At 42.6% G+C, this 26,024-nt stretch overlaps 1 protein-coding gene across 6 annotated transcripts in view; it reads right to left on the bottom strand.

Annotated features, from left to right (window-relative positions):
- Nucleotides 1-6,092: 6,092 nt before the first annotated feature.
- Nucleotides 6,093-26,024, bottom strand: part of LOC108263642 (NACHT, LRR and PYD domains-containing protein 3) — a 50,131-nt gene continuing 30,199 nt past the window's right edge. For 3 of the 6 annotated variants that reach the window (XM_053685210.1, XM_053685250.1, XM_053685376.1), the window contains 5 exons: nt 12,874-13,050; nt 12,579-12,755; nt 7,327-7,500; nt 6,938-7,114; nt 6,093-6,567 (listed from right to left, as the gene is read on the bottom strand). In XM_053685210.1, the coding sequence (XP_053541185.1) occupies nt 6,507-6,567; nt 6,938-7,114; nt 7,327-7,500; nt 12,579-12,755; nt 12,874-13,050 (766 nt within the window). In that variant the 3' untranslated portion in view covers nt 6,093-6,506. Of the gene's footprint in view, nt 6,568-6,937; nt 7,115-7,326; nt 7,501-12,578; nt 12,756-12,873; nt 13,051-13,678; nt 13,856-17,373; nt 19,148-19,389; nt 19,595-19,764; nt 19,820-20,069; nt 20,187-21,909; nt 22,027-26,024 lie in introns of all 6 variants that reach the window. The other 3 variants (XM_053685330.1, XM_053685297.1, XM_053685283.1) reach the window with 2 other exon arrangements.

The raw sequence follows: 26,024 nt of genomic DNA, 5'->3' as shown, positions 1-26,024 counted from the left end.
ACAGACACCCAAGAGGCCGTTTCTGGGGCAAACGTGCAGAGTTTATTTAAATTCCGTGAGGTTGTGGGGTGCAAAGGAGGTACAATCAGGTGAAGTGCGCAGGCGCTGGTGTCATCCACGGGGCTGCCGGGGCCATGCTGGAGGCTTCCCGAGAGGCTGAGATCCCCTTCTGCAGTCAGACAGTGCCACGGGTACAGTCAGGGGACGAAATCCTCCGTTCCCTCTGAATCCTCTGCAAGAGACATAAAACAAATTATAATGCATACCTCGGGGCCCTCTCTCCCTTTGCTAGCGGAAGACGGCCCTTTATACTCTCCCATCAGCTGCTGGATGGTGGAGAGTGGATGCGCTGATCATTAGCCGATAGAGTCGTGTGTGTCGGCGGCCCCACCCCGCAACCACGTGCTCTCCGGCTGTCCAAAACATTGGTGGTGCTGAAGCAGAGCTGTCTCTTCAGCATCATAGCGGCAGTCGCGGGAGGAGCGCTTTCCCTTTTTTGCACTAGCTGCCGGCCTGTCGCCACAGTATCCCCCTCAGCTCCGAGCCTATGTCCGTTGTGTGTTGGGCCCACAGTGCATCACGTCGTGAGAGGCCATCTGCATTCCCATATTGGGCTCCCGCCCAGTGTTGAACCTGAAAAGAGAAGTTCTGCAATGAAAGGAACCATCGCATTACCCTGTCTTTGGTGTCTTTGGCCTTGGCCATCCACTGCAGTGGAGTGTGGTCCATCACCAGATTGAAGTGCCGACTGGCCAGGTAGCACAGCTCCTCTATGTCCCACTGTATTGCCAGGGCCTCTCTCTCCATGGCAGCATATCTCCTCTCAGCTGGGGACAGCTTCCTGCTGATGTAGAGGACCGGGTGTCCTTCTCGGTTAAAGGTCTGCAAGAGGACGGCCCCCAGCCCGGTCTCGGATGTATCGGTGTGTACTGTGAACTGAAGGGTGAAGTCCGGGTTACGCAGTACTGGGGCGCTTGTGAGAGCCTCTTTCAGGGCTTGTAATGCCCCTCCACCTCTGCAGACCATTTCACTCGGCCCAGCTGGCCTTTCTTCGTGAGATCTGAGGGGGGGAGGCTACAGAGGAGAAATTAGGCATGAACCTGTGGTAATACCCCGCCAACCCCAAGAAGGCATGTACCTGTTTCTTTGATGTAAGCTGAGGGAAGTCCTTAACTGTCTCGATTTTCTTTGTCTGTGGTTTTAGTAGGCCTTGGCCGATACGATAACCTAGGTACTGTGCCTCGGTCAGCCCCAGGTGGCACTTTTTGGGGTTGGCTGTCAGCCCGGCCTTCTGGAGCTCCTTCAGGACCTCCCCCCGATGGAATAGGTGATCCGACTAAGTGGAGGAGTGGATGCCCACATCGTCCAGGTATGTGGCTGTGAATGTACGATGGGGTCGCGGGACGATGTCCATCAGCCGCTGGAATGTTGCGGGCGCTCGGTGCAGCCCGAAGGGGAGAACCCGTTATTGCCAGTGGCCGATTGCCATGCTTATGGCCATCTTCAGTCTTGCCTCTAGGGCCAGTGCTACTTGCCAGTAACGTTTTTTCATGTCCAGTGTGAATATGAATATCATCAGTGAATATCATCCACTTGGGGGAGGGGATAGCTGTCAAACTCTGAGACCTTCCGGAAGTCGTTGTAGAGGCGCATACTTCCATCGGGCTTTTGCACGACCACGACGTTGCTGGACCAGGGGCTGTTAGACTCCTCTATGATGTTATCCCACAGCATCTGGCTAACCTCCTCCTCAATAGCCTTGCAGCGGGCCTCCGGGACACGCTGTCTTTGCCGCTGTTTTACCACCATTCCCAGGCAAGTCTTGATTTCATGGTGGACCAGCTGTGTCATCCCTAGGGAGGTAGAAAAGACATCAGGGAATTGGCCCACCAACTCCGTTAGCTCCTGTCTTTGTGCGGAGGTGAGGTCTTCCCCTGCTGGACCAAGGTGCCCTCATTGTGATCTGTGTCTTGGGCAGCAATACGAGAGCCAGCTCCACCCACTTCTTCAGTAGGTTTACGTGATATGTTTTTGTCTCCGCTTGCCTACCAGGCTGCTGCAGGCGATAGTTCATGGTGCCCTTCCTCTCAAGGACTGTATAGGGGCCTTACCTAACCCTAACCCGAAGAGGCGCTCGAAGGGTGTGAAGCCCGTGGATGCTTTGGGCACTCCCTCATGGCAAAGAGGACATAGGTCAGGAGGATGTCCCAGTTCCTCCCTTCCATGTCTACCACCCGGTGCAGCATCCACTTCAGGGTTTGGTTAAACCACTCGACAAGCCCATCAGTTTGTGGGTGGTAGACAAACACCTTCAGGTGTTTTACCTGCAACAGCCGACACAGATCAGACATTAGTTTTGACAAAAAAGGCGTACCTTGATCTGTCAGTATTTCTTTCGGGATCCCCACACAGCTGAACAGGAGCAACAGTTCTCTAGTGATGTTGCGGGAGGTGGCTTTATGTAGCGGCACCGTCTTGGGGTACCTGGTGGCATAGTCCATGATGACCAGTATGTTTTCATGACCCCGGGCAGATTTTGGGAGCGGCCCGACGAGGTCCACGCCGATCATCTCGAAGGGGACACCTATGATTGGAAGCAGGATAAGGGGCGCTGGGGGGGCTTCCTTGGGGCCGTGCGTTGCCGCTGATGGCATTGTTGGCAGAAGTCCCAGACCTCTGCATCCATCCACGGCCAGACAAAGCAGTCCTTCAGCTTTTCCAGGGTGTTTCATGGCCTCAGGTGGCCCCCGAGCGGATTGGCATAGGCCATTTCATGGGCATCAGAGTTTGGGTTCATGTCTTGGGGACTACCAAGAGATCCATGATTTCCCCTCTGCAGCTGGTCCGGTGGTAGAGCAGGCCTCCCCTGAATAGAAAGTAGGAGGAGGGGAGTCTCTGGACCGGACTCTGGTCGACCCCTTCGATCTGACGCACCTGGGTCCAGCAATGCTTCAGGCAGTTGTCCTCCTTATGCTCCCGCATAAGTTGCCCTGCCAGTTCACCTGTTGGAACACAGACGACATTGGGTTAGGATGTGTGTGTGGCTCACCTTCTGCCGTGGTGTCCTCCTCACCTTGAGCCATGTAGGCCTGCCACATTTGTGCTTCCTTTGCTCGCTGGGGCGCTTTTGGTGGGTCCAGCGTGTGAAGAGCACACCCTGCACAGGCCAGGGTTTCTGGGTCTTCTTCGGCATCCCCCGGTCCAGCTCTGTCGTCATGGGTTCATCCCTGGGTATCCCATAGGCGGGGTGGCTTCGGTTGTCCTTTTTCTGCGTAGCGCTGGCATTCAGGTCGGTGTGGCGGGACCTTTCTAGGCGGGTTAAGGGTTCGCTGTGCATCCCTGCCAAGCTCCAGGGTGGTCAAGGCACTTTCCAGGGCAGTTATCAGTTCCTTGGGTGTTCCGGGAGTATGTATCCTCATGGCTTGGCATTCTGTGGGCAGTAGAGTTCTCAGGAACCAATCCATGGCCACCTTCTCTGCAACCTCGGTGGCAGTGTACTGGTCTGGTTGGAGCCACCTCTTGGTGACGCGCAGGAGGGCATCCATCTGTCCGCGTGGCTTGGCTCCAGGCCTGTAGCTCCATCGGTGGAACTCCGCTGCCACCTGGTGGGGGGTTCGCCCACACCATGACAGGATCTCCCTCTTTAGTTCCCCGTAGTCTGCTGCTTCCTCCGGAGAGCAGCGGGCCGAGGATGCGTGGCCACTCTTCGGTGCCCTAGTCTTCTTGTTGGGCGACCCGTTTGAAGGCCTCTAGGTAGGCCTCGATGTCGTCCTCCCGGGTCAGGTGGAGAAGAAGACACCGGGCTTCTTGGCCGGGGTCAGGGAGAGGTGTGGCGGCTGCAGGGGTCGTTGTTTTCTGGGCCAGAAGCTCACGGGTTGCAACTTGCACGCTTTGGACAAGCTGCTGCATCACGGCCTGCTGCTTGAGATTGGTCTCCATTAGGTGCTGCAGCATGGGATCCATTTTTTTTTCCCGATGTGGGGGTTGTTTTTTTTTTTAAGTGGGTGGGTCTGTGCACATTCCTGCATCCTCCACCAGTGTATCGAACCTAGACAGTGGTCCGCGAAACACAGACACACAAGAGGCCTTTTCTGGGGCAAATGTGCAGAGTTTATTTAAATTCCATGAGGGTGTGGGGTGCAAAGGAGGTGCAGTGGGGTGAAGTGTGCAGGTGCCGGTGTCGTCCATGGGGCTGCTGGGGGCTTCTCGAGCGGCTGAGATCCCATTCTGTAGTCAGACAGTGCCGCGGGGTGAAACCTTCCGTTCCCTCTGAATCCTCTGCAAGAAACATAAAACAAATTATCATGCATACCTTGGGGGCCCTCTCTCCCTTTGCTAGCGGAGGACGGCCCTTTTATACTCTCCTGTCAGCTGCTGAATGGTGGAGAGTGGATGTGCTGATCATTAGCCACCAGAGTTGTGTGTGTCGGCGGCCCCACCCCGCAGCCATGTGGTCTCCGGCTGTCCAAAACATTGGTGTTGCTGAAGTGGAGCTGTCCCTTCAGCACCATAGCGGCAGTCGCCGGAGGAGCGCTCTTTCACTTTTGTGTGCCAGCCGCCGGCCTGTCACCACAATATATATATATATATATCACATTTAAAAATGAAAAATTTCCCTTTTAAAAGAAATTAAACCAAAAAATGTGTGTGTGAGTGTGAAAATGTGCATAAGTGTGTGTGCAGTAAATTTGTGAATTTTCGATAATTCTGCATAAATATGATCTAAAACATAGTCAGATTTTCCTAAAAGTCCAAAAATTAGATAAAGGGAACCCAATTAAATAAATGAGTCAAAAATATTATACTTGTTAATTTATTTATTGTGGAAAATGATCCAGTATTACATATCTATGAGGGGTAAAAGTATGTGCACCTTTGCTTTCAGTATGTGGTGTGAGCCCCTTGTGCAGTAATAACTGCAGATAAGCGTTTGGGGTAAGTGTTGATCAGTCCTGCACATCGGCTCGGAGGAGTTTTATCCCATTCCTCAGTACAGAACAGCTTCAACTCTGGGATGTTGGTGGGTTTCCTCACATGAACTGCTTGCTTCAGGCTCTTCCACAACATTTCTATTGGATTAAGGTCAGGACTTTGACTCGGCTGTTCCAAAACATGAACTTTATTCTTCTTTAAGCATTCTTTGGTAGAACGACTCGTGTGTTTAGGATTGCTAATAGTGAATCACTAGTGACCTTCTTCATGGGTCAGTCATAGCCTAACACTTGGAATGGAATGGAAAGGAAAAAGTATATTTAGAAGCTGAACTCAGGTGTTATAAGCAGAGGAATCATTTCTATATCATACATATTGCTTTAAACCCAAATAAATGAAAGACATTATGGTGGAAAGACTGCCAAAGAAACAATGCTGTGAGCTAAGAGAGAAAAAAAAACTGTTTAATGAATGGAATTGTTATTACAGAGCACCTCCTCATGTCACTCTATTAACCCTTAAATTCTGTGATCATGGTCATATCATGAAAGATAATGTCTTACAGACTGCTCAATACTTTAAGAATTATTCAGTGTAGACTTTTACTTTTAAGTTGTAAATTCACTCATACGCATGAATCTGTTATTTCTCCTGTAGCGGGCAGACGGCTCGGCCTTGGATCATCACTAGAGGGAGCCAGAGAGCACAGTGTTAATTATAATCAGTGCTAATCAGCTCCACCTGTACCTGGGTCTGTTTAAGCAGAGCTCTGCACTCACTCACTGTACAGTGTGGACTCAGAATGTCTACGTGGTGGTTCCCAGTTCCCAGTTCCCAGTTCCCAGTTCTCAGTTCTCAGCTCTCAGCTGCTAATTTCTGTAAATATTCTCCTGCTAAGTTCTCTGGCCTCTTCAGTCTACTCTCGAGTCTAGGCCTGAACTCTTAGATTATCCTCCAGACTTTGGCTTGCTCTGCACTCGGGTCCATCCGTGTCTCTGGAGGAGGATCACTGGGATGCGATCTCACCTCCAATCCCTGGAGATTAGGGTTCAAACCCTGCATGGAGTGACCTCCTTGTTCCATTCTACCACACACAGATCTAACCAAACACACTGGATCATTACATAACAAACACACACCAACGTTGTTAACCATGAAACTGTATTTTTTACAATAGTTCCTTTATTTTATTTCAGTTAGAAATTTCTGAAACACAGAAAATACAGAGAGTACCGAGTTTCAGGTCCGTGTAAGAACAAGATACAGAGAAGATAAATATCAACATGTGTATGAAATTGTATGGAGCGACTTTACAGTAAATGTACAAGAAGGTTTTCGATTCTGTTTTTAAAATGATGTAAAGATCTTCAGTATGCAGAGTGTCTACATGATTATTATTTACAATGCATTTTCTTTTCTGTGTTATAATGTGAGATTACTTCTACTCATATACATGGCATGTTGTGACCTGAGAACCGGAGATTTATTATTATTATTATTATTATTATTATTATTATTATTATTATTATTATTCCAGCCTGAGAGAGGTGGAGCTGAGTGGATAAAGGATGTGATCAGTTACGGTTCTTGCTGTGGAGCTTCTGCATCTGAATGTGAATGATTCTGCTATTAATGCTGTAAGACAGAGAACAGGACAGAATGACAACGTTAAACAACATCCGTCATCAGAGTCTTTACATACACACACATACACACACACACACACACACACACACACACACACACACACACACTATACATACACTATACACACATACACAAACATCACAAAACAATGTTAAATATTTAATAGAACAATGAACAGTGTTTTGAGGACCAAAAGAATTAAATATTCTCAGAATCTCAGGGTCGAATATATTTATTTAAAATCATTTTTATTTAAATATATAAAAGAGCTCAATATTGGCTTTTGGTAACTGAAGGTAAGATTAGGATTAGGGTCTGAGGTGTGTCTGTCTGTGTGTGTGTGTAGACAGTAACTCACTGTAGTTTCTCCAGTTTACAGTGTGGATCCTTCAGTAGATCAGAGAGCAGCTTCACTCCTGATTCTCCTGGATTATTGTAGTACAGATTCAGTTCTCTCAGGTGTGATGAGGTGTTTGACCTCAGAGCTGAAGCCACAGCAACACAACCTTCATCTGTAATACCGCAGTAAGACAACCTGCAGAGAGAAAACATCTCACTTACAGTGTAAATCTGTACACATACACAATCTGTATATACAGTACACTTACTGTGTGTGTGTGTGTGTGTGTGTGTGTGTGTGTGTGTGAGTGAGTGAGTGAGTGAGTGAGTGAGTGAGTGAGTGAGTGTGTGTGTGTGTGTGTGTGTGTGTGTGTGTGTGTGTGTGTGTGTGAGTGAGTGAGTGTGTACCTCAGTATCTCCAGTGTACAGTGTGGGTTCTCCAGTCCAGCAGAGAGCAGCTTCACTCCTGAATCCTGCAGGTTATTCTCACTCAGGTTCAGTTCTCTCAGTCTGGAGGAGTTTGAGGTGAGAACTGAGGACAGAGCTCTACAGCTTTCCTCTGTCAGATTACACTCACACAGCCTGGAAGAGAAATGATGAAATATATGAATATCTGATAAATGAGGTGAGTTTCCATCAGTTGGGGGATCAATGTCCACCACAGATGATTGGGTGAGTGGAATAAACATGTTTGTATTGTGTGTAAATGTAAATGGGTTAAATGTAAATTGTTGGGGAAATAAAATCAGTAATTGAGGTTATACATGTACAGTACTGTGAAAAATTCTTAGGCACCCTGTTTTTAAAGTAAAAACTTAGTTATAATTTTTATTATTTTATGATTTCTGCATTATCGAGTCAGTAGAAAAACATTTTAGATTTCTCAACATTAATTTTCCAGCCCAAAATGAAATGTTACAGAAAAATGTTTGTATGTCGGTAAAGAAAGTAGAATATTATGTAAGAGACCAATTTTCAAACAAAAACATTGTTTTCAATCAACTCAGTCCTAGTGGGTTTTTGGATTTTTATGTCTGCTTAAGGCTTCCGTAAAGTTTGGACATAATAGATCATTTTTCTGGGATAAGTCACGTATAAAGACAGTCAATTCTGTTGGTAATTTTCACTTACAGTGCTGTGAAAAAGTATTTGCCCCCATCCTGAGATCTCATTAAATAGTTTTAGATCTTCAAATGAAATACAACATAACAAAGGCAACCTGAATAAACACACAATACAGTTTTCATTTCTTTATTTTTTTTATTGAAGCATAAAAAATTATCCAACACCTATCACCTGTGTGAAAAACTAATTGCCCCCCTTAAAATCAGGTTGTGCCACCTTTAGCAGCAATAACTGCAATTAAACACTTCTGATACCTGAGATTGGTCTTTCACTCACTTCTAGGACTAGGATTTAGTCCTACACTTTGGATCATTGTTTTGCTGCATAATCCAGTTGTGCTTGAGTTTCATCTCATGGACTGAAGACCGGACTTTCTCCTTTAGGATTCTCTGATAGAGAGCAGAATTAATGTTTTCCTCAATTACTGCAAGTTGCCCAGGACCTGAAGCAGCAGAGCATCCCCACAACATCTCCTGTAGGTCCTTTGATGTTGTCCTTGGCTCTTTTGTGACTTCCTGGATGAGTAGTTGCTGTGCTCTTGGAGGAATTTTGGAAGGTCGACCACTTCTGGGAAGGTTCATTACTGTAAGAGTCCACTCGACGGAATCCAGTGACGTGGTAGAAGGATTTCCATGTGTTCCTGTCTTTTCAAAGCGATGTGAATACATTTAGATTATTAAATTTGTCATTCCAATTTTGTTTGATTCTCTCTTAAATTAAATCTGACTCCAATTGTGTCACATACCGTGGTTGAAGACGGAAGCAGATGCGGGTGACAGAATCAGGCATAATAATCCAATGGAGAACACAAAGGTTGTGGTCGGTAAATAGGCGAGGGTCAGGCAGTCAGGTAAACAAACAAAACAGGACTAGGCAGAAATCGAGGTCGGGGTCGGAAACACAGGTCAACGGAAACTTTATTAAACACACGTGAAAAGGGTTTAGAGAATGGCTGAGAAAACAGAACATTACTTTGCGAAGTATCTTCGCTTCCAAAGTCTCTCTTATGCTGTTGTGTGTGTGTGTGTGTGTGTGTTTGTAATGAGACACAGGTGTGTGTGATCAGAACTCTGGGGAAGGTGAGCGCATGCATGTGTGGGAAGTGTAGTCCTCAGCGGCCATGTTTGTAGTTAGCGGTGTTTCCCGGGAAACCGAGTCGTGGTTGGGCTGAGATATGATAAATTGTATGAAACTCAATGTTGTATTTATTTCCTAGTTATTTGTATTTTTATACATTTAATCTTTTACATTTGATTAATTCTAGTTTATTCTATACTTTAAAATGTGCTCATTCATTTAGATTCCATGTCGAGTCTCGCGCCGGTCGTGTACACAGATCTACTGGTCACAAACTCGCCAGTCTTGGTCATTAGCCAGAGGTAACTGATTAATACTATTTCGACAGCCACCCCATGCTTACCCTTTCCTAAATAATAATTTAGTCCCATTAGTTAGTAACACTTAATTATAATAACGAAATTTCTAGACAGAGGTCATGACCACTAAAATCTACAAAGATAGACCAATAATATCTGAGTAAAATTAGCTTTATATAATCATGCCATACTTTCCTATGTACACATTAACTAGAGAAATGTTACAATAACCAGAGATTCACCTTAGTTAGACTTGGTCCATCAACTTTATGTTGTCCTAAACAGAAATTCTTTATTGAGCCTGTACACTCTAAGTACACTTAATTTGATGCTAATTGTTATCCTGTACTAACCTGGTCACATATTTGCTGTAACAAGGACTTAACGTAATCTACTAGAGACAATAATTTCAGAATAAGTCAGAATATAAACAAGTCTAATACTTTATTTAACCAGGTATAAACACATTCACATCCAATACTACTTAATAAGAAGAAGAAAGAATTACATTCAACATTACATTAAGATCTAATTCTAAATATAATAATACAACATGATAGAGACAACACTTACATACCTGATAGAGAAAAACTACACAGTGATCATGTGGGAGATCTGTCTACAGATTCCCCCAATCTTTGGCCAGCTCTCCCCTAAATATCCAGAGGCTCCGGAGGGCCACCAAAAGGTGCTGTTTGTGATTATAATTTGATGTTTGTAGAAGGATGTACCTTATTTACATGCAGGAGGTAATTTGAGTGAGGGACCCTGGGAGGATATGCCTTTAACAGCATGCAATATTTTTATTTGAACTGCTGGTGAGGGAATGAGAACATATTTCCAGTTGCACTGAGACCTTTTGTATAATATAGTAAACATGTTATGGAATGTATATACAGTATCTCACAAAAGTGAGTACAGCCCTCACATCTTTTGTAAATATTTGATAATATCTTGTCATGTGACACACTGAAGAAATGACACTGTGCTACAATGTAAAGTAGTGAGTGTACAGCTTGTGTAACAGTGTAAATTTGCTGTCCCTCAAAATAACTCAACACACAGCCATTAATGTCTAAACCACTGGCAACAAAAGTGAGTACACCCCTAAGTGAAAATGTCTAATTTGGGCCCAAAGTGTCAATATTTTGTGTGGCCACCATTATTTTACAGCACTGCCTTAACCCTCTTGGGCATGGAGTTCACCAGAGCTTCACAGGTTCCACTGGAGTCCTCTTCCACTCCTCCATGACCACATCACGGAGCCGGTGGATGTTAGAGACCTTGTGCTCCTCCACCTTCCGTTTGAGGATGCCCCACAGATGCTCAATAGGGTTTAGGTCTAGAGACATGCTTGGCCAGTCCGTCACCTTCACCCTCAGCTTCTTTAGCAAGGCAGTGGTCGTCTTGGAGGTGTGTTTGGGGTCGTTATCATGCGGGAATACTGCTCTGTGGCCCAGTCTCCGAAGGGAGAGGATCATGCTCTACTTCAGTATGTCACAGTACATGTTGGCATTCATAGTTTCCTCAGTGAACTGTAGCTCCCCAGTGCCGGCAGCACTCATGCAGCCCCAGACCATGACACTCCCACCACCATGCTTGACTGTAGGCAAGACACACTTGCCTTTGTACTCCTCACCTGGTTGCCGCCACACGCACTTGACACCATCTGAACCAAATAAGTTTATCTTGGTCTCATCAGACCACAGGACATGGTTCCAGTAATCCATGTCCTTAGTCTGCTTGTCTTCAGCAAACTGTTTGCAGTTTGAAGTACCGTACGAGCATCAGCGTGGCCAATGCCTTTATAAATAATAAATAAATAAATGCATTTTAGCGCCAAAAGTCAAGTTTATGGTGATAATCAGAGCAGCAGGTAGTGTTTTCACGAATGCACAGAGATGGTCCCGTTATGACTCCAGACCCCTGCAGTGTCAGTCACACTGGCTGATGCTGAAGATGGAGACGGATCAGGGTCTGAATCAGGAGAGTTTGCGTTTCTATCAGTTTCGGTTTCGGTTTCAACATCGCCTGAACTTTCACTGCTGTCACGATCTCGAATCCTTGCTCTCGCCTGTGTAACTGTGTATGTTTCTCTTTTTTCTACTGTTTTAGATGTACCTGTGTTCACTGTAGGTGTAACTTTAGCTGGAACACGATTAACTTTTCGCTTTGGCATTTTTAGTTCATTTCTACTAGTACACCAATATTCACGCTTGGATCAGCTTCATTGTAATGATGGCGTAATGTCATAATCACGTCGTGACGTTATCAACCTTCCGGGTCAAAAAATTATAATTAAATAAGTAAGGAATCATAGCAGAGTAATACCAGTACTCCGGCCTTACGGGGATAACGTTTACACTGTAAAGCCGCTATATCAGCCTTACAGGGATTTGGCATAGACGACCAAGCCGGTGTATCGTCCTTATGGGAATAGGTCAAAGACGGGCAAGTTGGTTTTCCGGCCTTACGGGGTAAGAGGGTTAACTGAGTAGTTCTCTCTAGGTTGAGACATCTTATCACCAGCCTTACAACTACTGTGTTGAGTTTGTCCATTTGGAGATAACGGCTCTCATTGTGGTTCTTTGGAGTCCCAGAGCCTTTGAAATATCTTTGTAACGCTTCCCAGACTGATGTATTTCAATCTTCTTCTTCCTCTTCATTTCTGGAATCTCTTTCAGTTTTGGTGTAGTGTGTTACTGGGTAAGACCTTTAACCAACTTCATGCTGTTGAAAAAGTTCTATTTAAGTGTTTATGTAATTGAACAGGGTTTGCAGTAATCAGCCCTGGTTGTGTCTAGTCCAGCTGATCCACATTATCAATGCTCTTTCATTGATTTGGGGAATTAGTAACCACGGGGGACAAATACATTTTCACACGGGCCCAGCTGGTATGGCATAACTTTTTTGCTTCAATAAATAACTTTATTATTTAAAAACTGTACTGTGTGTTTACTCAGGTTTCCTTTGTTTTTATCTTGGATTTTGTTTAAATTTCTGAAAAAATTTAGTATGAGATATACACAAACAGAAGAAATACTTTTTCACAGCACTGTATAAAGTGATGATCTGACCTCTGTGTGTGTGTGTGTGTGTGTGTGTGTGTGTGTGTGTGTGTGTGTGTGTGTGTGTGTGTGTGTAGAGACAGTAACTCACTGTAGTTTCTCCAGTGCACAGTGTGGATCCTTCAGTAGATCAGAGAGCAGCTTCACTCCTGATTCTCCTGGATTATTACCATTCAGATTCAGTTCTCTCAGGTGTGATGAGGTGTTTGATCTCAGAGCTGAAGCCACAGCAACACAACCTTCATCTGTAATACCGCAGTAAGACAACCTGCAGAGAGAAAACATCTCACTTACATACACAACAAACACAACATACACTTACATACAACATACACAATCTGTATATACAGTACACTTACTGTGTGTGTGTGTGTGTGTGTGTGTACCTCAGTTTCTCCAGTGTACAGTGTGGGTTCTCCAGTCCAGCAGAGAGCAGCTTCACTCCTGAATCCTGCAGGTTATAATTCTTACTCAGGTCCAGTTTTCTCAGTCTGGAGGAGTTTGAGCTGAGAACTGAGGACAGAGCTCTACAGCTTTCCTCTGTGAGTATACACCACCGCAGGCTGGAAGAGAAATGATGAAATATGTGAATATCTGAGGTGAGTTTCCATCAGTTGGGAAATAAACTGTTTCCCTGAACACAAGGTTCTGATGTCAGAATAAAATAAAATAAAGAGACTGTGTATTTGTACTCAGACAGATCCACGTGTCTCCGCTCATATCAGACGATGTATTTAGAGGTGTAGATAGAGGTGGAGACACAAGATCTAACATGATACATGAACATGATGAAGGTACATGAATGTGTAGAGAGAAAGTAAGATTGTACACTGTATATAATTTATCTATTATAAAAGTCACATAAAGGCAATCAATTCTGTGTTCATTTTCACTTAACGTGCTGATCTGACCTCAGTGTGTGTGTGTGTGTGTATTTGTGTGTGTGTGTGTGTGTGTGTGTGTGTGTGTGTGTGTGTGTGTGTGTGTATTTGTGTGTCTGTGTGTGTGTGTGTGTATTTGTGTGTCTGTGTGTGTGTGTGTGTGTGTGTGTGTGTGTGTGTGTGTGTGTGTGTGTGTGTGTCTGTGTGTGTCTGTGTGTGTGTGTGTGTGTGTGTGTGTGTATTTGTGTGTCTGTGTGTGTGTGTGTGTGTGTGTGTGTGTGTGTGTGTGTGTGTGTGTGTGTGTGTGTACCTGAGTTTCTCTAGTGTACAATGTGGGTTCTCCAGTCCAGCAGAGAGCAGCTTCACTCCTGAATCCTGCAGGTCATAATTGTGACTCAGGTCCAGTTTTCTCAGTCTGGAGGAGTTTGAGCTGAGAACTGAAGATAGAGCTCTACAGCTTTCCTCTGTCAGATCTGTCCCACACAGCCTGGAAGAGAAATGTTAAAATATCAGAACATTGATCTCAAACACACAAACCAGTTATTATACGAGGACTTTTATTTTGAAACTGTGCTTGGTAGGACTGGAAAAGCCCAGAATCTTTTAGGATTCTAAAATAACTTCAACTTTGTCATTTCTCCTCAGTGTCTCTGACTGGTCCGGCAAACAAATGGAGCAAATGTTCTATTACTGATTTATGGGGAAATATCACTGTCTATCATTCCACTCTAACATTGTCATGGGAGGTTGCTGTCTTGTGTGTGTCGAGTTTCATTCAGTCGCGTCACCACGGGTGCTTCTCAATACTTAATGGGTGCTATGTTTTGTTTTTTGTTTTTTTTTATCCTACTATGCTTTTCCCTAAATAAATCTGATATAATTACAGTAAATGTTCTTTTGTTGGAATAATATTATTCAATTCGGAGTACTGAAGCCCACATTTACTTGGCACTGTTGGGGATCCTCGATCTGCAGTTAGAGCACCCCAGATTATTATACCATGGACTCAATGGAGCACATTTGTCAGCTAAACATTGAACTCCAGCATAGTATAATAAAAACAGGTTTCAAGATTAGTAATGCTGTTTATGCCAAACTCCTACCCTACCTAGCTTATGTAACTTTAAATTAGTTACATTTGACAAATTTTGCTGAAATTATAATTGATGGTCAAATTTTCCCTATTACCCAAAGACACTTAATATTTAACATAGTAACAGATACTCACATACTTTAACCAGTTGGAGGAAGAAAATAAAACACCAGCCGTGAGTGAGAAGAAGCAAAGGGTCCAAGTTTATTGTTCCATCACACGAGATCCACACCTTTGAGACATCCCAAAAGTGATCCCAAAAACCGGAGCTGAAGCTTCCCTATTTATAACGTTTTCTAAACCCAGACACCAATATGTTTAGAATTAGCTTTCCTAGGACACCATTATGTACATGAATGAGCACTTTTGAGAGACCCTGTTTCCACAGAGTTTGCTGTTCCCAGGGACCCTTATCTCGCGGCTCTAGCCATTCCCAGTGATGGTTATCCTGCGGCCCTCGCCGTTCCCAGCGACGGTTATCTCGCAGGTGCAGCACAGCACAAATACCCTTATAAACGGCCCGTCTTGGTTCTCTCTTAAAAAAAATGTGACCTTCGTCTGTGTCACTCCTGACTGGTTTCTCGTGAGAAGAGGATTCCCCACACCTTCACACACATTATGAGTAAGTTTCTTTCATATTTGCTCTGCATTTCTATTTTATAATGCCTGCATGTACTTTACCTCCTCACCTTATAATAGTCTGTTTCTATTTTTCTGCATGCCTTCCGTGTAAATGTGCTCATAGGCCTCTGTGTGTGGGTCTCTTTGCCTGTACTCCCCAGTTTCTAGGATTCATTTTAAATAATAAAATAAATCATATTGTTAAATCTAAAGTGTGAATCCAACTCATCAATGCCGCTTCCCTCTTCTATATGTCTTAGGTGCCCGTCACTTTTTCTTCTTTCCTTTACTGGAGGGGCTGGATTTGGATCTGAACACTCGCCATCAGCTTGCACATCTCAATGCTGACATCACTAAGCTACTCGAAGTTCTCCGCACCCCCTCTGGGAATGCGGGGTTCCCTCCACCTCTCAGATACAGAATCTGCCCAGCAAATGTGTGTGTGGATGCCTCTACACAGACAGACCCTCTACCTGTCCCTTCCTCCAGCTATCAGACTGATGGTGACACTGCCTTCTCTGACCCAGGCTCTGATCACTCTCCCTCTTTCTCACCTGCCAGTCCTGAGTACTCTCCCCCGTACACCTCAGCTGGCTATCCCACGTCCCCTGGTTGCACTCCATTTTATCACACGTTTTCACCCTACCACTCTCCCCGGGACTACAGTCCCACCAGCCCAGTGAATTCTCAATAAAATTACATACTATTCATACTTGGTCTCCCTCGTGTTTATTTCACATCTGGCTTACATCCAACATAATCTACAAATGGCACAGATTTCAAACTATTGCCATTTTGTCCAGGACCGGCTGTCCCACCAGATCTGCAAGGTTCTGAATCGTGAATCTTAATTGCCACGTCACCTGATCACGGTCAGGTCTATACATAGGCATGATGTTACACAAGCTTCAGATACCGGTCACGCCCATGGGCGCTTCTCACAGTGTGGAGCTCACGCAACGTTGACTTCCCTTTGAAAGGGATCTGTTTGGGATAAGGGATTCTCCTGATTTCTGGTTTGATGGACACTTCTTAATAGGGTCATTTTACTGCTATAGAACAACGTTTTGTGGAAAAATACGATTGCATTATTTATTATTGCATTAATGTACTTTATTAGAGAAAGTATAGAATTAGAATAAGCTTTTATTTCTTACATATACATTACAGTATAATTCTTTTCTTCACATATCCCATCTTGTTAGGAAGTTGGGGTCAGTGCACAGGGTTAGCCATGATATAGCACCCCTTATTAAGGGCTCAACAGTGGCAACTTGGCGGTGCCGGGGATTAAACCACCGACCTTCTGGTCTGTAACAAAGAGCCTTAACCATTGAAAAACCACTGCAAACTAATAATGCAACTAAAGTGCAAGTTAATAATAGCTAGTGGGGCGGCTGTGTCTCAGGTGGTAGAGCGGGTTGTCCACTAATCGTAGGGTTGGTGGTTCGAGTCCCAGCCCACATGACTCCACATGCTGAAGTGTCCTTGGGCAAGACACTGAACCCCAAGTTGCTCCTGATGGCAAGTTAGCGCCTTGCATGGCAGCTCTGCTACCATTAGTGTGTGTGTGTGAGTGTGTGTGTAATTGGTGAATGAGACGCAGTGTAAAGAGCTTTGGATAAAAGCGCTATATAAGTGCACCATTTACCATTTAATAACATATACATGTAAATCAATTCATCTGATGTTATAAGATGTTACCATGAAGATGTTATCAGCACTTTCTGTGATTTCTGTTCTTTAGGCCAACAGAACTATTACAGAATTATTACAGAATTATTACAGAACTATGGGACTGAACGATTCCTTAACTATTCCTTTTTAAAGGAAAATAAATGAATGAGCAATCAGTGGGTCACGTTAGGACAAAGGTATATTACCCATGATCTTACAAACCTAATGTGCACTGATCTTTAAGCTCTATAAATAAATAGATTTCAATCCTAAGTAAGAAGTGATTTAGATTTTTCAGTTTTGACACAAACTTATGTGTTGAATTTCAAACAGACAATAAAATAAAAAGAAAAGTTGGTGTGCATTGTTCTCTGCTTATGCATTCTGATATCTGGGTGTGTGGAGTGGATGTGAGTACAGGTGGTGTGTTCGTGTCAGAAGGTTGGTTTAGTAACGTTACTGTAAAACGTGAACATTCTTCTGTAACAGTACCAGAAATTTGTTTAAAGATGATTAGAGTAATTATTAACCAGCATTAATCCAAACAGTGCAGTTCAGTGTTACATTAAAATAATAAACCATGCAGTAATACATTTATAAATAAAAATACTCACACAGCTTTTCTGGAGGTTTTGACCACTGGCAGCAGCTTCAGAAGATATTCATCTGATGGGTAATATTTACTCAAATTAAACTCATCCAGCTCCTGATCTGAGTTCAGTAACACAAACACCAGAGCTGACCACTGAGAAGGAGAGAGTCTGGTTCCACTGAGAGAATGGTGAGCTCCCTTTTTTATGTACGTTTGTACTTCCTGCACTAGAGAATGATCACCCAGTTCATTCAGACAGTGGAACAGATTGATTGATTTCTCTGGAGATGGATTCTCCCTGATCTTCTCCTTGATGTACTCGACTGTTTCCTGTTTGCTGTGAGAGCTGCTTCCTGTCTGTGGCATTAAGCCTCGTAAGAGAGTCTGATTGGACTCCAGTGAGAGACCCAGAAGGAAGCGGAGGAACAGGTCCAGGTGTCCGTTCTCACTCTGTAAGGCCTTGTCCACTGCGCTCCTGAGGAGATCAGACATGTCTGACTTGTTGAGAAGATCAGACAGATCAGTGGTTGGTTGTTCTGTTACATTTCTGCTGATGAAGGAGAGAAACGTGTATAAAGCAGCCAGAAACTCCTGAACACTCAGATGTACAAAGCTGAACACCTTCCCCAGGTGAAGCCCAAACTCCTCTCTGAAGATTTGGGTACACACTCCTGAGTACACTGACACTTCTCTCACATCAATGCCACACTCTCTCAGGTCTTCCTCATAGAAGATCAGGTTTCCTTTCTCCAGCTGTTGGAAAGCCAGTTTTCCCAGTGCCAGGATACTCTCTCTGGTCTGCTGAGGATCAGGGTCACATTTCTGATGGTACTTTTGCTCCTTGTGTTTGATCTGAAAGATCAGGAAGTGTGTGAACATTTGAGTCAGAGTCTTGGGGATCTCTCCACTCTCTGCTTCACCCAACATTCTCTCTAGAACAGTGGCTGAGATCCAGCAGAAGACTGGGATGTGGCACATGATGTAGAGGCTTCTTGAAGACTTCATGTGTGAGATGATTTTATTGGCCAGGCTCTGATCACTGATCCTCTTCCTGAAGTACTCCTCTTTCTGAGGATCACTGAACCCTCGTACCTCTGTCACCTGGTCTACACACTCAGGAGGGATCTGATTGGCTGCTGCTGGTCGAGAGGTTATCCAGAGGAGAGCAGAGGGAAGCAGATTCCCCTTGATGAGGTTCGTCAGCAGCACATCTACTGAGACTGACTCTGTCACATCACACAATCTCTCATTCTTCTGGAAATTTAGAGGAAGTCGACACTCATCCAGACCATCAAAGATGAACAGGACTTTGTTGATCTCACAGTCTATTAATCCTAATTCTTTTATTTCAGGGAAAAAGTGATGAAGAAGATCCATCAGACTGAGATGTTTCTGCTTCATCAGATTCAGCTCTCTAAAGGGAAGTGGAAACATGAAGGTGACGTCCTGATTTGCTTTTCCTTCAGTCCAGTCCAGAATGAACTTCTGCACAGAGACTGTTTTTCCAATTCCAGAAACTCCTTCAGTCAGAACACTTCTGATGGACTTGTCTTTAAAGAGATCATTACATTTGATGGGTTTCTCCTGTGCTGCTGGTCTCCTGGACGCTGTCTCAATCTCCCTCACCTCATGTTCATTATTGACGTCTCCACTCCACCCCTCTGTGATGTAGAGCTCTGTGTAGATCTCATTCAGAAGTGCTGAACTTCCATGCTGTGAGATTCCTTCATTAATTCTTTTAAACTTCTCTCTCAGGCTGGATTTCAGCTTTGTCTGATACACAGAGGCCTCAGACTCTAATAAACAAAGTCATAACATGTTTTAATGCAAAATCAATTTAAATAAATAAATTAAATATTGATGTACATTCCTGATTAATGTATTAAATTTAGAAATAAAAACATATACAGTGCAAACTAAAACTAATTTCAGATTATTAATATTATTGACTAATTCATCTTGATAAATTGAATATGATGTGTTTAAGTATGAACAGAATTTCAGTTGATAAAATAAAGTCATGACTCGGAGCTCTTACTGTTGTGCAGTGTGTTAGCGAGATCTGTGTGGTTCATGTTCTTCAGGACGTGCAGTGTGATCTTCAGCGCTCCGTCTCTGACACTGTGCAGATCCTCCTCATCCTCCACCTCCCTCTCAGTGCATGCTGGGTAATCTGGACTCAGGAGCTTCCTAAACCTCTTCAGCTCTTTCTTCATCAGAGTGATGACTTTGTGTTCCAGCTCCTGATTAGAAACACACAGGAACACATCTAAATATTATAATGTTACACACTGAGAGATGCTTTTATTTTATAAATAGAAGAAAAGTCTCTTTCTATTCCCACAGTTACAGCGGAAATTCAGTCTGATTACCCATAATGCTGCTGCACATGGATAAAACCGTATACACACACCTTGAAGATGGAGTCCAGCTGATTTCCGCTGAGGTTTGATTTCTTCTGTTGTGGTCTGTGAAGAAATAAAACACATGATGTGATATAGACTATATGTATTCATAGCTGCACAACACACACTAATAAATACAGAGACAGATATTTAACACTATCCTCTTAACACAGTACACTGATTTCAGGATTTCCGCACTGACATTAACATGTTTAGCGAGAAATGTTTTAATGAATTAATTAAATAGTTATATAATGAGACCAGTGAGTTTGATCAGGTGGAACACTGCTGTAAATCTCCTCACTGTACTGACCTCAGATCAGGAGAACTGTCTCTGTCTCTGAAGTTAGTTATGAGATGCATTGACGCGTCACTCTTCATGGACACACCGCTGGGTTCTGGTGAGTCTGATCTCTTTCCCTCCATCATTCTACAACACAGATATTATTACAGACAGAAATTAAAGGAACTGTACATGTTAATATAATATGGATTGAATACAGATGATTGTATATAAACTTTGATTTAACACAGAACCTCTTAAACAATCTTAATCTTAGGCTAATAAGAAGCAAATTAAATAATTCTGACAAAATGAAAGGCAAGTCCTAGCATTCTAACCGACCATATGTCTAAAATGTTTAAAAGGTGCAGACATTAAATAATCAGGTTAAAATGTGAAAAAAAATAAAAATAAAAAAATACTTTATGCAAACAACATATACTTGTACTGTGTGCAAACACATTTACAGAGCTCTTTTCAGCTCATCTACTGCTTCTAACTGAGTCAGTGTTTGGCTGCTATCCAATTATTTCATGTATAAACACGCAAACATTTACAGTCAGTAGCTCCAGGGCCATTTCTGAACATTCTGGGGCCCTTAACAACAGCTAACTCAGGGCCCCACCCCCACACCAATCATATTACTTACCATGTGAGAATGAACAGAATTAATACTTCATTATCTTTGATGAGAGAAAAACAGTTTGAACAAGATACTAGACATGAGATAACTCTAGATCAGGGTCACATCATCATTTCTGTTAGAGAAAAGAAAAATAAAGATCTAACAGAAAATATTAAAGTGTTTCCCCTGTTAGGTAATAACATTTATTATACTGATTATAATCATTATAATTTTTTATGAATGCATTCTTTTGTTTAATCACATTTTATTGGATAGCAGCTGCCGTGATGAGAAACAGGATTAACCAATCAGCCCTACATGTGTTTCCCTGTGATTACTTCTGATCACCTGTATTTACCTGTGATTACTTCTGATCACGTGTATTTACCTGTGATTACTTCTGATCACCTGTATTTACCTGTGATTACTTCTGATCACCTGTATTTACCTGTGATTACTTCTGATCACCTGTCTTTACCTGTGATTACTTCTGATCACCTGTATTTACCTGTGATTACTTCTGATCACCTGTCTTTACCTGTGATTACTTCTGATCACCTGTATTTACCTGTGATTACTTCTGATCACGTGTATTTACCTGTGATTACTTCTGATCACGTGTATTTCCCTGTGATTACTTCTGATCACGTGTATTTACCTCTGATTACTTCTGATCACCTGTATTTACCTGTGATTACTTCTGATCACCTGTATTTACCTGTGTTTACCTGTGATTACTTCTGATCACCTGTATTTACCTGTGATTACTTCTGATCACCTGTCTTTACCTGTGTTTACCTGTGATTACTTTTGATCACCTGTATTTACCTGTGATTACTTTCGATCACCTGTATTTACCTGTGATTACTTCTGATCACCTGTATTTACCTGTGATTACCTGTGATTACTTCTGATCACCTGTATTTACCTGTGATTACCTGTGATTACTTCTGATCACCTGTATTTACCTGTGATTACTTTCGATCACCTGTATTTACCTGTGATTACTTCTGATCACCTGTATTTATCTGTGATTACCTACAGCCTTGTGTCTACAGCTGAATCACAGACGTGGTGATATTCAGTATAACAGCACTCTTGCTCATGTGATATTGTTTAAATATTTAATGTAGACTGTTTAATGCAATCAAGTTAAATATCTGTGTAAATGTAATCTGAGTGTAAATGTGTTCCTTCTGTATTTTGGTTGGTGAGAAAATAAATAAAACACCTCACTGTACTGACCTCAGACCAGGAGATCTGTCTCTGTCTCTGAAGTTAGTTATGAGATGCATTGACCGGTCACTCTTCATGGACACACCGCTGGGTTCTGGTGAGTCTGATCTCTTTCCCTCCATCATTCTACAACACAGATATTATTACAGACAGAAATTAAAGGAACTGTACATGTTAATATAATATGGATTGAATACAGATGATTGTATATAGAGTTTGAATTAACTCAGAACCTCTTAAACAATCTTCATCTAATAAGCAGCAAAATAACATAAGATGGTCTGATTAATAATAAAACAAACAAAGCCAATGCAAAAGTGCTGTGGAAACATAATAAAGGTTGAGAAAAAGAACGTTAAATTCTATTTTATGATAGAATGCAATTAAATGAAATGAAACTTGTAATCCTGATCGTATTCCCATGTTTTACTGAATTTTCTGATGACTTTGTTTTTGACGTAATTGTAACGGATTACAGTCACCAGTTTTTTGTATCCTGATTACGTAACACCGGTACATGAACTCTGTTACTCCCCAAACCTGATAGTGTGTAATAAATGTGTATAATATATAAATATATAAAAATAAGGGTCTTAGCCCTTAGCAACAGTGAAGTGGTATTAATGCCCTTACAAATATACAACATGCCCAAAAGTGACAGAAACATGTGAAGAGATTATCCATGAGTGTCTCTGAGCTGTCAGTGAGGTGACCAGTGAGTGGAGGTAGTGGAGGCATGAGTGACAGAGAGGAAGAAGGAGTGATGACTGGATTACAGTGTATTCAGGATCCTGATGCCAGTAGAAACTGATTTTCAGCCTGCTGGGTCTGGGTTGAATGCTGGGTCGTCTGCCTGATGGCAGTCTGATAAATAATCTGTGTGCTGGATGACTGCCTTCTGTGGTGATTTTGTGAGCCTTCCTCAGATATTGTGTGTGGAAGATATCCTGTAAGACTGGGAGTTTATTTCCAGTAATGAGTTCAGCTCATTACCAGGCAGTCATGCACCCTTATCAGGATGTGTCTATGGTGCACTAGTAGAAGTTGGTCAGGATTTTGTGGGGGGATAACAAAATTCCTGAACCTCTGCAGGAACTTGAGTCGCTGATGAGCAGATTTCACCCTGGTCTTAGTGTGAAGGGTCCATGTCAGGTTGTCGGTGAGGTGCACACTGAGGGGCTTCATACTCTTTACTCTTTCCACAGCAGCCCCACCAGTGTATAAGGGGGTGTGGTCATCCTCCTGCAGCCTCCTGTAGTCCATAATCATCTCCTTAGTTTTGCTGATGTTGAGGCAGAGATTACTGCCATTGCATCAGTATGATGATCAGTTTGATCAGATTTTATATCAGCCCAGGCAGACTGTTTGAATTCACCTCAGGTCTCAGGTGGAGGTAGCGGTTTTCATACAGTCAGACTGTTAGATTTATTTGGAAAAATGTTCGTATGAATATATTTATCCATAAAAGCATTTCTGTACACTAAAAAAGCAAAAATGTGCGATAACAGTCCAGTTTCCATGACACTAAACGCATTGCTTTCTTCGTTAACTTGTTTGTAAAGCCATTGGATCGTAAGTTGGTTACTCAGTTTTTTTTAAATGTTTTAAACGTCTCCTTTGATCAAAATCTGACGTTTTCACCTTAAATATATGACTTATTTGAGTCATTTACTACAAAGTCTATATATAAACACCACTTATTCATCTCTAGCATTACATTTCTGATAATCTTGTTGTGTATAAATAAAGGAGACACCATGTTGATGTATTTATTTATAATGTGGTAGATTTAACAATTGCAAAGGGTAAAAATAATGTGAAAATATTAACCCATTAATGAAATAAAGTTAACTCAGTGTTTTTGTAAGAATGAAACCATCCTTTCAGTTGAAAAACAACACATTTGCCGGGTTATAATGAACAACCCAACGTGACGGGTTAGTTTAACCCAAAATGTGTCCTGTCCTGTATTTACCCAGCCGTTGTTCTGAAGATAACCCAGTTAGGGTTGTTTTTAACTCAGTGTTTTAGAGTGTATTTTAAAATTCAGAACAGATTCTAAAATTTAGCAGAAAAAGTGTCAGTTTACTTTTATTTTATTTTTTTACCCAAATGTGAACTTCACACTGTTGCACTGTAGTGTGCTGGAATGGATCATGGAGAGCTTCCTGGAACTGCCCAGGAGTTTACTGGAAATGTGATAGGAATTAGCTCATGTTAGCTGTTTAAACTTTACACGCTTTCTCTCCCTCTCTACACACACGCACACACACACACACACACACACACACACACACACACACACACACACACACACACACACACACACACACACAACCTATCCCCGAATATCTCCAGCATCAGTATTAAAAAGATAAACGCAGTCGGTACAGTACAGAATCAACAAGTCTTCTTTCTTGGTCTCTTTAGCGTTTCTTCCTCCTACACCAATGAGACTGTAAACCTACACCCGGTTCACACCGCATGCGGAGCAGAAGCAGAGCAGAAGCAGAGCAGAAGCAGAGCAGAAGCAGAGCAGAAGCAGAGCAGAAGCAGTTTGAGGTGCGAGTGGCGCGTGTGCTTTCGCACCAGCAGCGTTTTACACACAGAAACTGCACAGCGCTTTGCAGAAAGGTTCTCGGGTTCCATATTTAATCTCCTTGAAAAGCAAACCAAAAAGTATAACCAGTTATTGTGAGTGATCTGTTCAGGAGTTTGTTAACTTGATCGTGTTCTGTTTTAGTAACCTATCAGTTCTATTCAGGCGCCGACTGGCCGCTGGGAAGTTCCGGAATGTTCCCCGTGGGTCTTGTGAGGGCCGGGAATTATTTTCTTAAATTAAAATGCTAACATATATAGTATCGCAAGGTCCGTTCGAAGCGATGATCTGATGTCTAGTAGTTTTTGATCATATCGTATGATCCAACGTTTGTGTTAAATCAAACCCCGGATCAGTACAGAGTTCACGTACAGAGACAGGACATTATCACGTCTTAAAACTAAAGGACTTTATCATTTCAGTAAAAAATCAAATAGCAGTTTTTCATCTCGTGTAAATTCAGTGTGTATACAGTCCCCTCCGAAAGTATTGGAACAGAAAGGTCAATTCTTTTGTTTTTCTAATTTACTTTAAAACTGTCTGTTCCTATACTTTTGTTCACATGTCTAGATGTAAATATCATTAAATGAAAGCTGAAATTCTGATCTATCGTCTCATCTACATCTTTTGATCTGAAACCCAAACGTCTTCAGTGTTTAGCAAAAACCCAAAAGGACTAGTCTTTCTGTTCCAGAACTTTCAGCGTGTTTTATTAAAGCTTTAGATTTAGATACTCACTGTGTCTTTACTCCTGAAAAGTCTTAACGTTTAAACTTATTTCCCATCGACACAAAACACAGCTGCTGTGTTTCCCTTCCTCATCTGTCTGGTTTGTTGGACATACACACACACACACACACACACACACACACACACACACACACACACACCCATGACTACAAACAAAGCCAGTCCGGTCAGAGGGACAGAAACAGGATTCAGAGTTTAGAGAAGTTCATTATCATAATATTTGCATTGACATTTCCATACAGGTGTGTGTGTGTGTGTGTGTGTGTGTGTGTGTGTGTGTGTGTGTGTGTGTGTGTGTGTGTGTGTGTGTGTGTGTGTGTGTGGTAGAAAAAGTGAAAGTAATTGTAATGATGTTTGACCTGAAATATGAGAGCCTGAGAGCTGCAGTGGAGCAGTCAGTAACAAAAAGGATAAAGAATACAAACTTAACTGAGGCCCAAATTAAAACATGAACAATAAGTTCAGAAAATAGGACGTCACACAGGGAAGGTCAGAACATAGGAAGTAATAAAAGAATAAATGTGACAGTCAGTGAAGAGAAAGAAATAAGAACAGTGGGTGTTTATCTGATAGAATGTACAGGAAGAATGGAAACACAGGGTCGTTTGGTGTAAAGCTCAGAAACCAGGACACTGAAGCAGTGAAACGTGGCTTTAGGAGCAGCTCAGATCTCAGAGAATGAAATTAAAGACCTGGTGTGTGATGTTTAGTTCTGTAGTTTATCCAGTTCACACCTCAGACCAACAGCAGACTTCATTTTTATCAACAATACCCA

The sequence above is a fragment of the Ictalurus punctatus genome, chromosome 1 (genome assembly GCF_001660625.3).
Source record: "Ictalurus punctatus breed USDA103 chromosome 1, Coco_2.0, whole genome shotgun sequence".
Lineage (NCBI taxonomy): Eukaryota > Metazoa > Chordata > Actinopteri > Siluriformes > Ictaluridae > Ictalurus > Ictalurus punctatus.
Note: the sequence above shows the minus strand (reverse complement) of the source record. Positions and strands in the feature narration are given on the sequence as shown.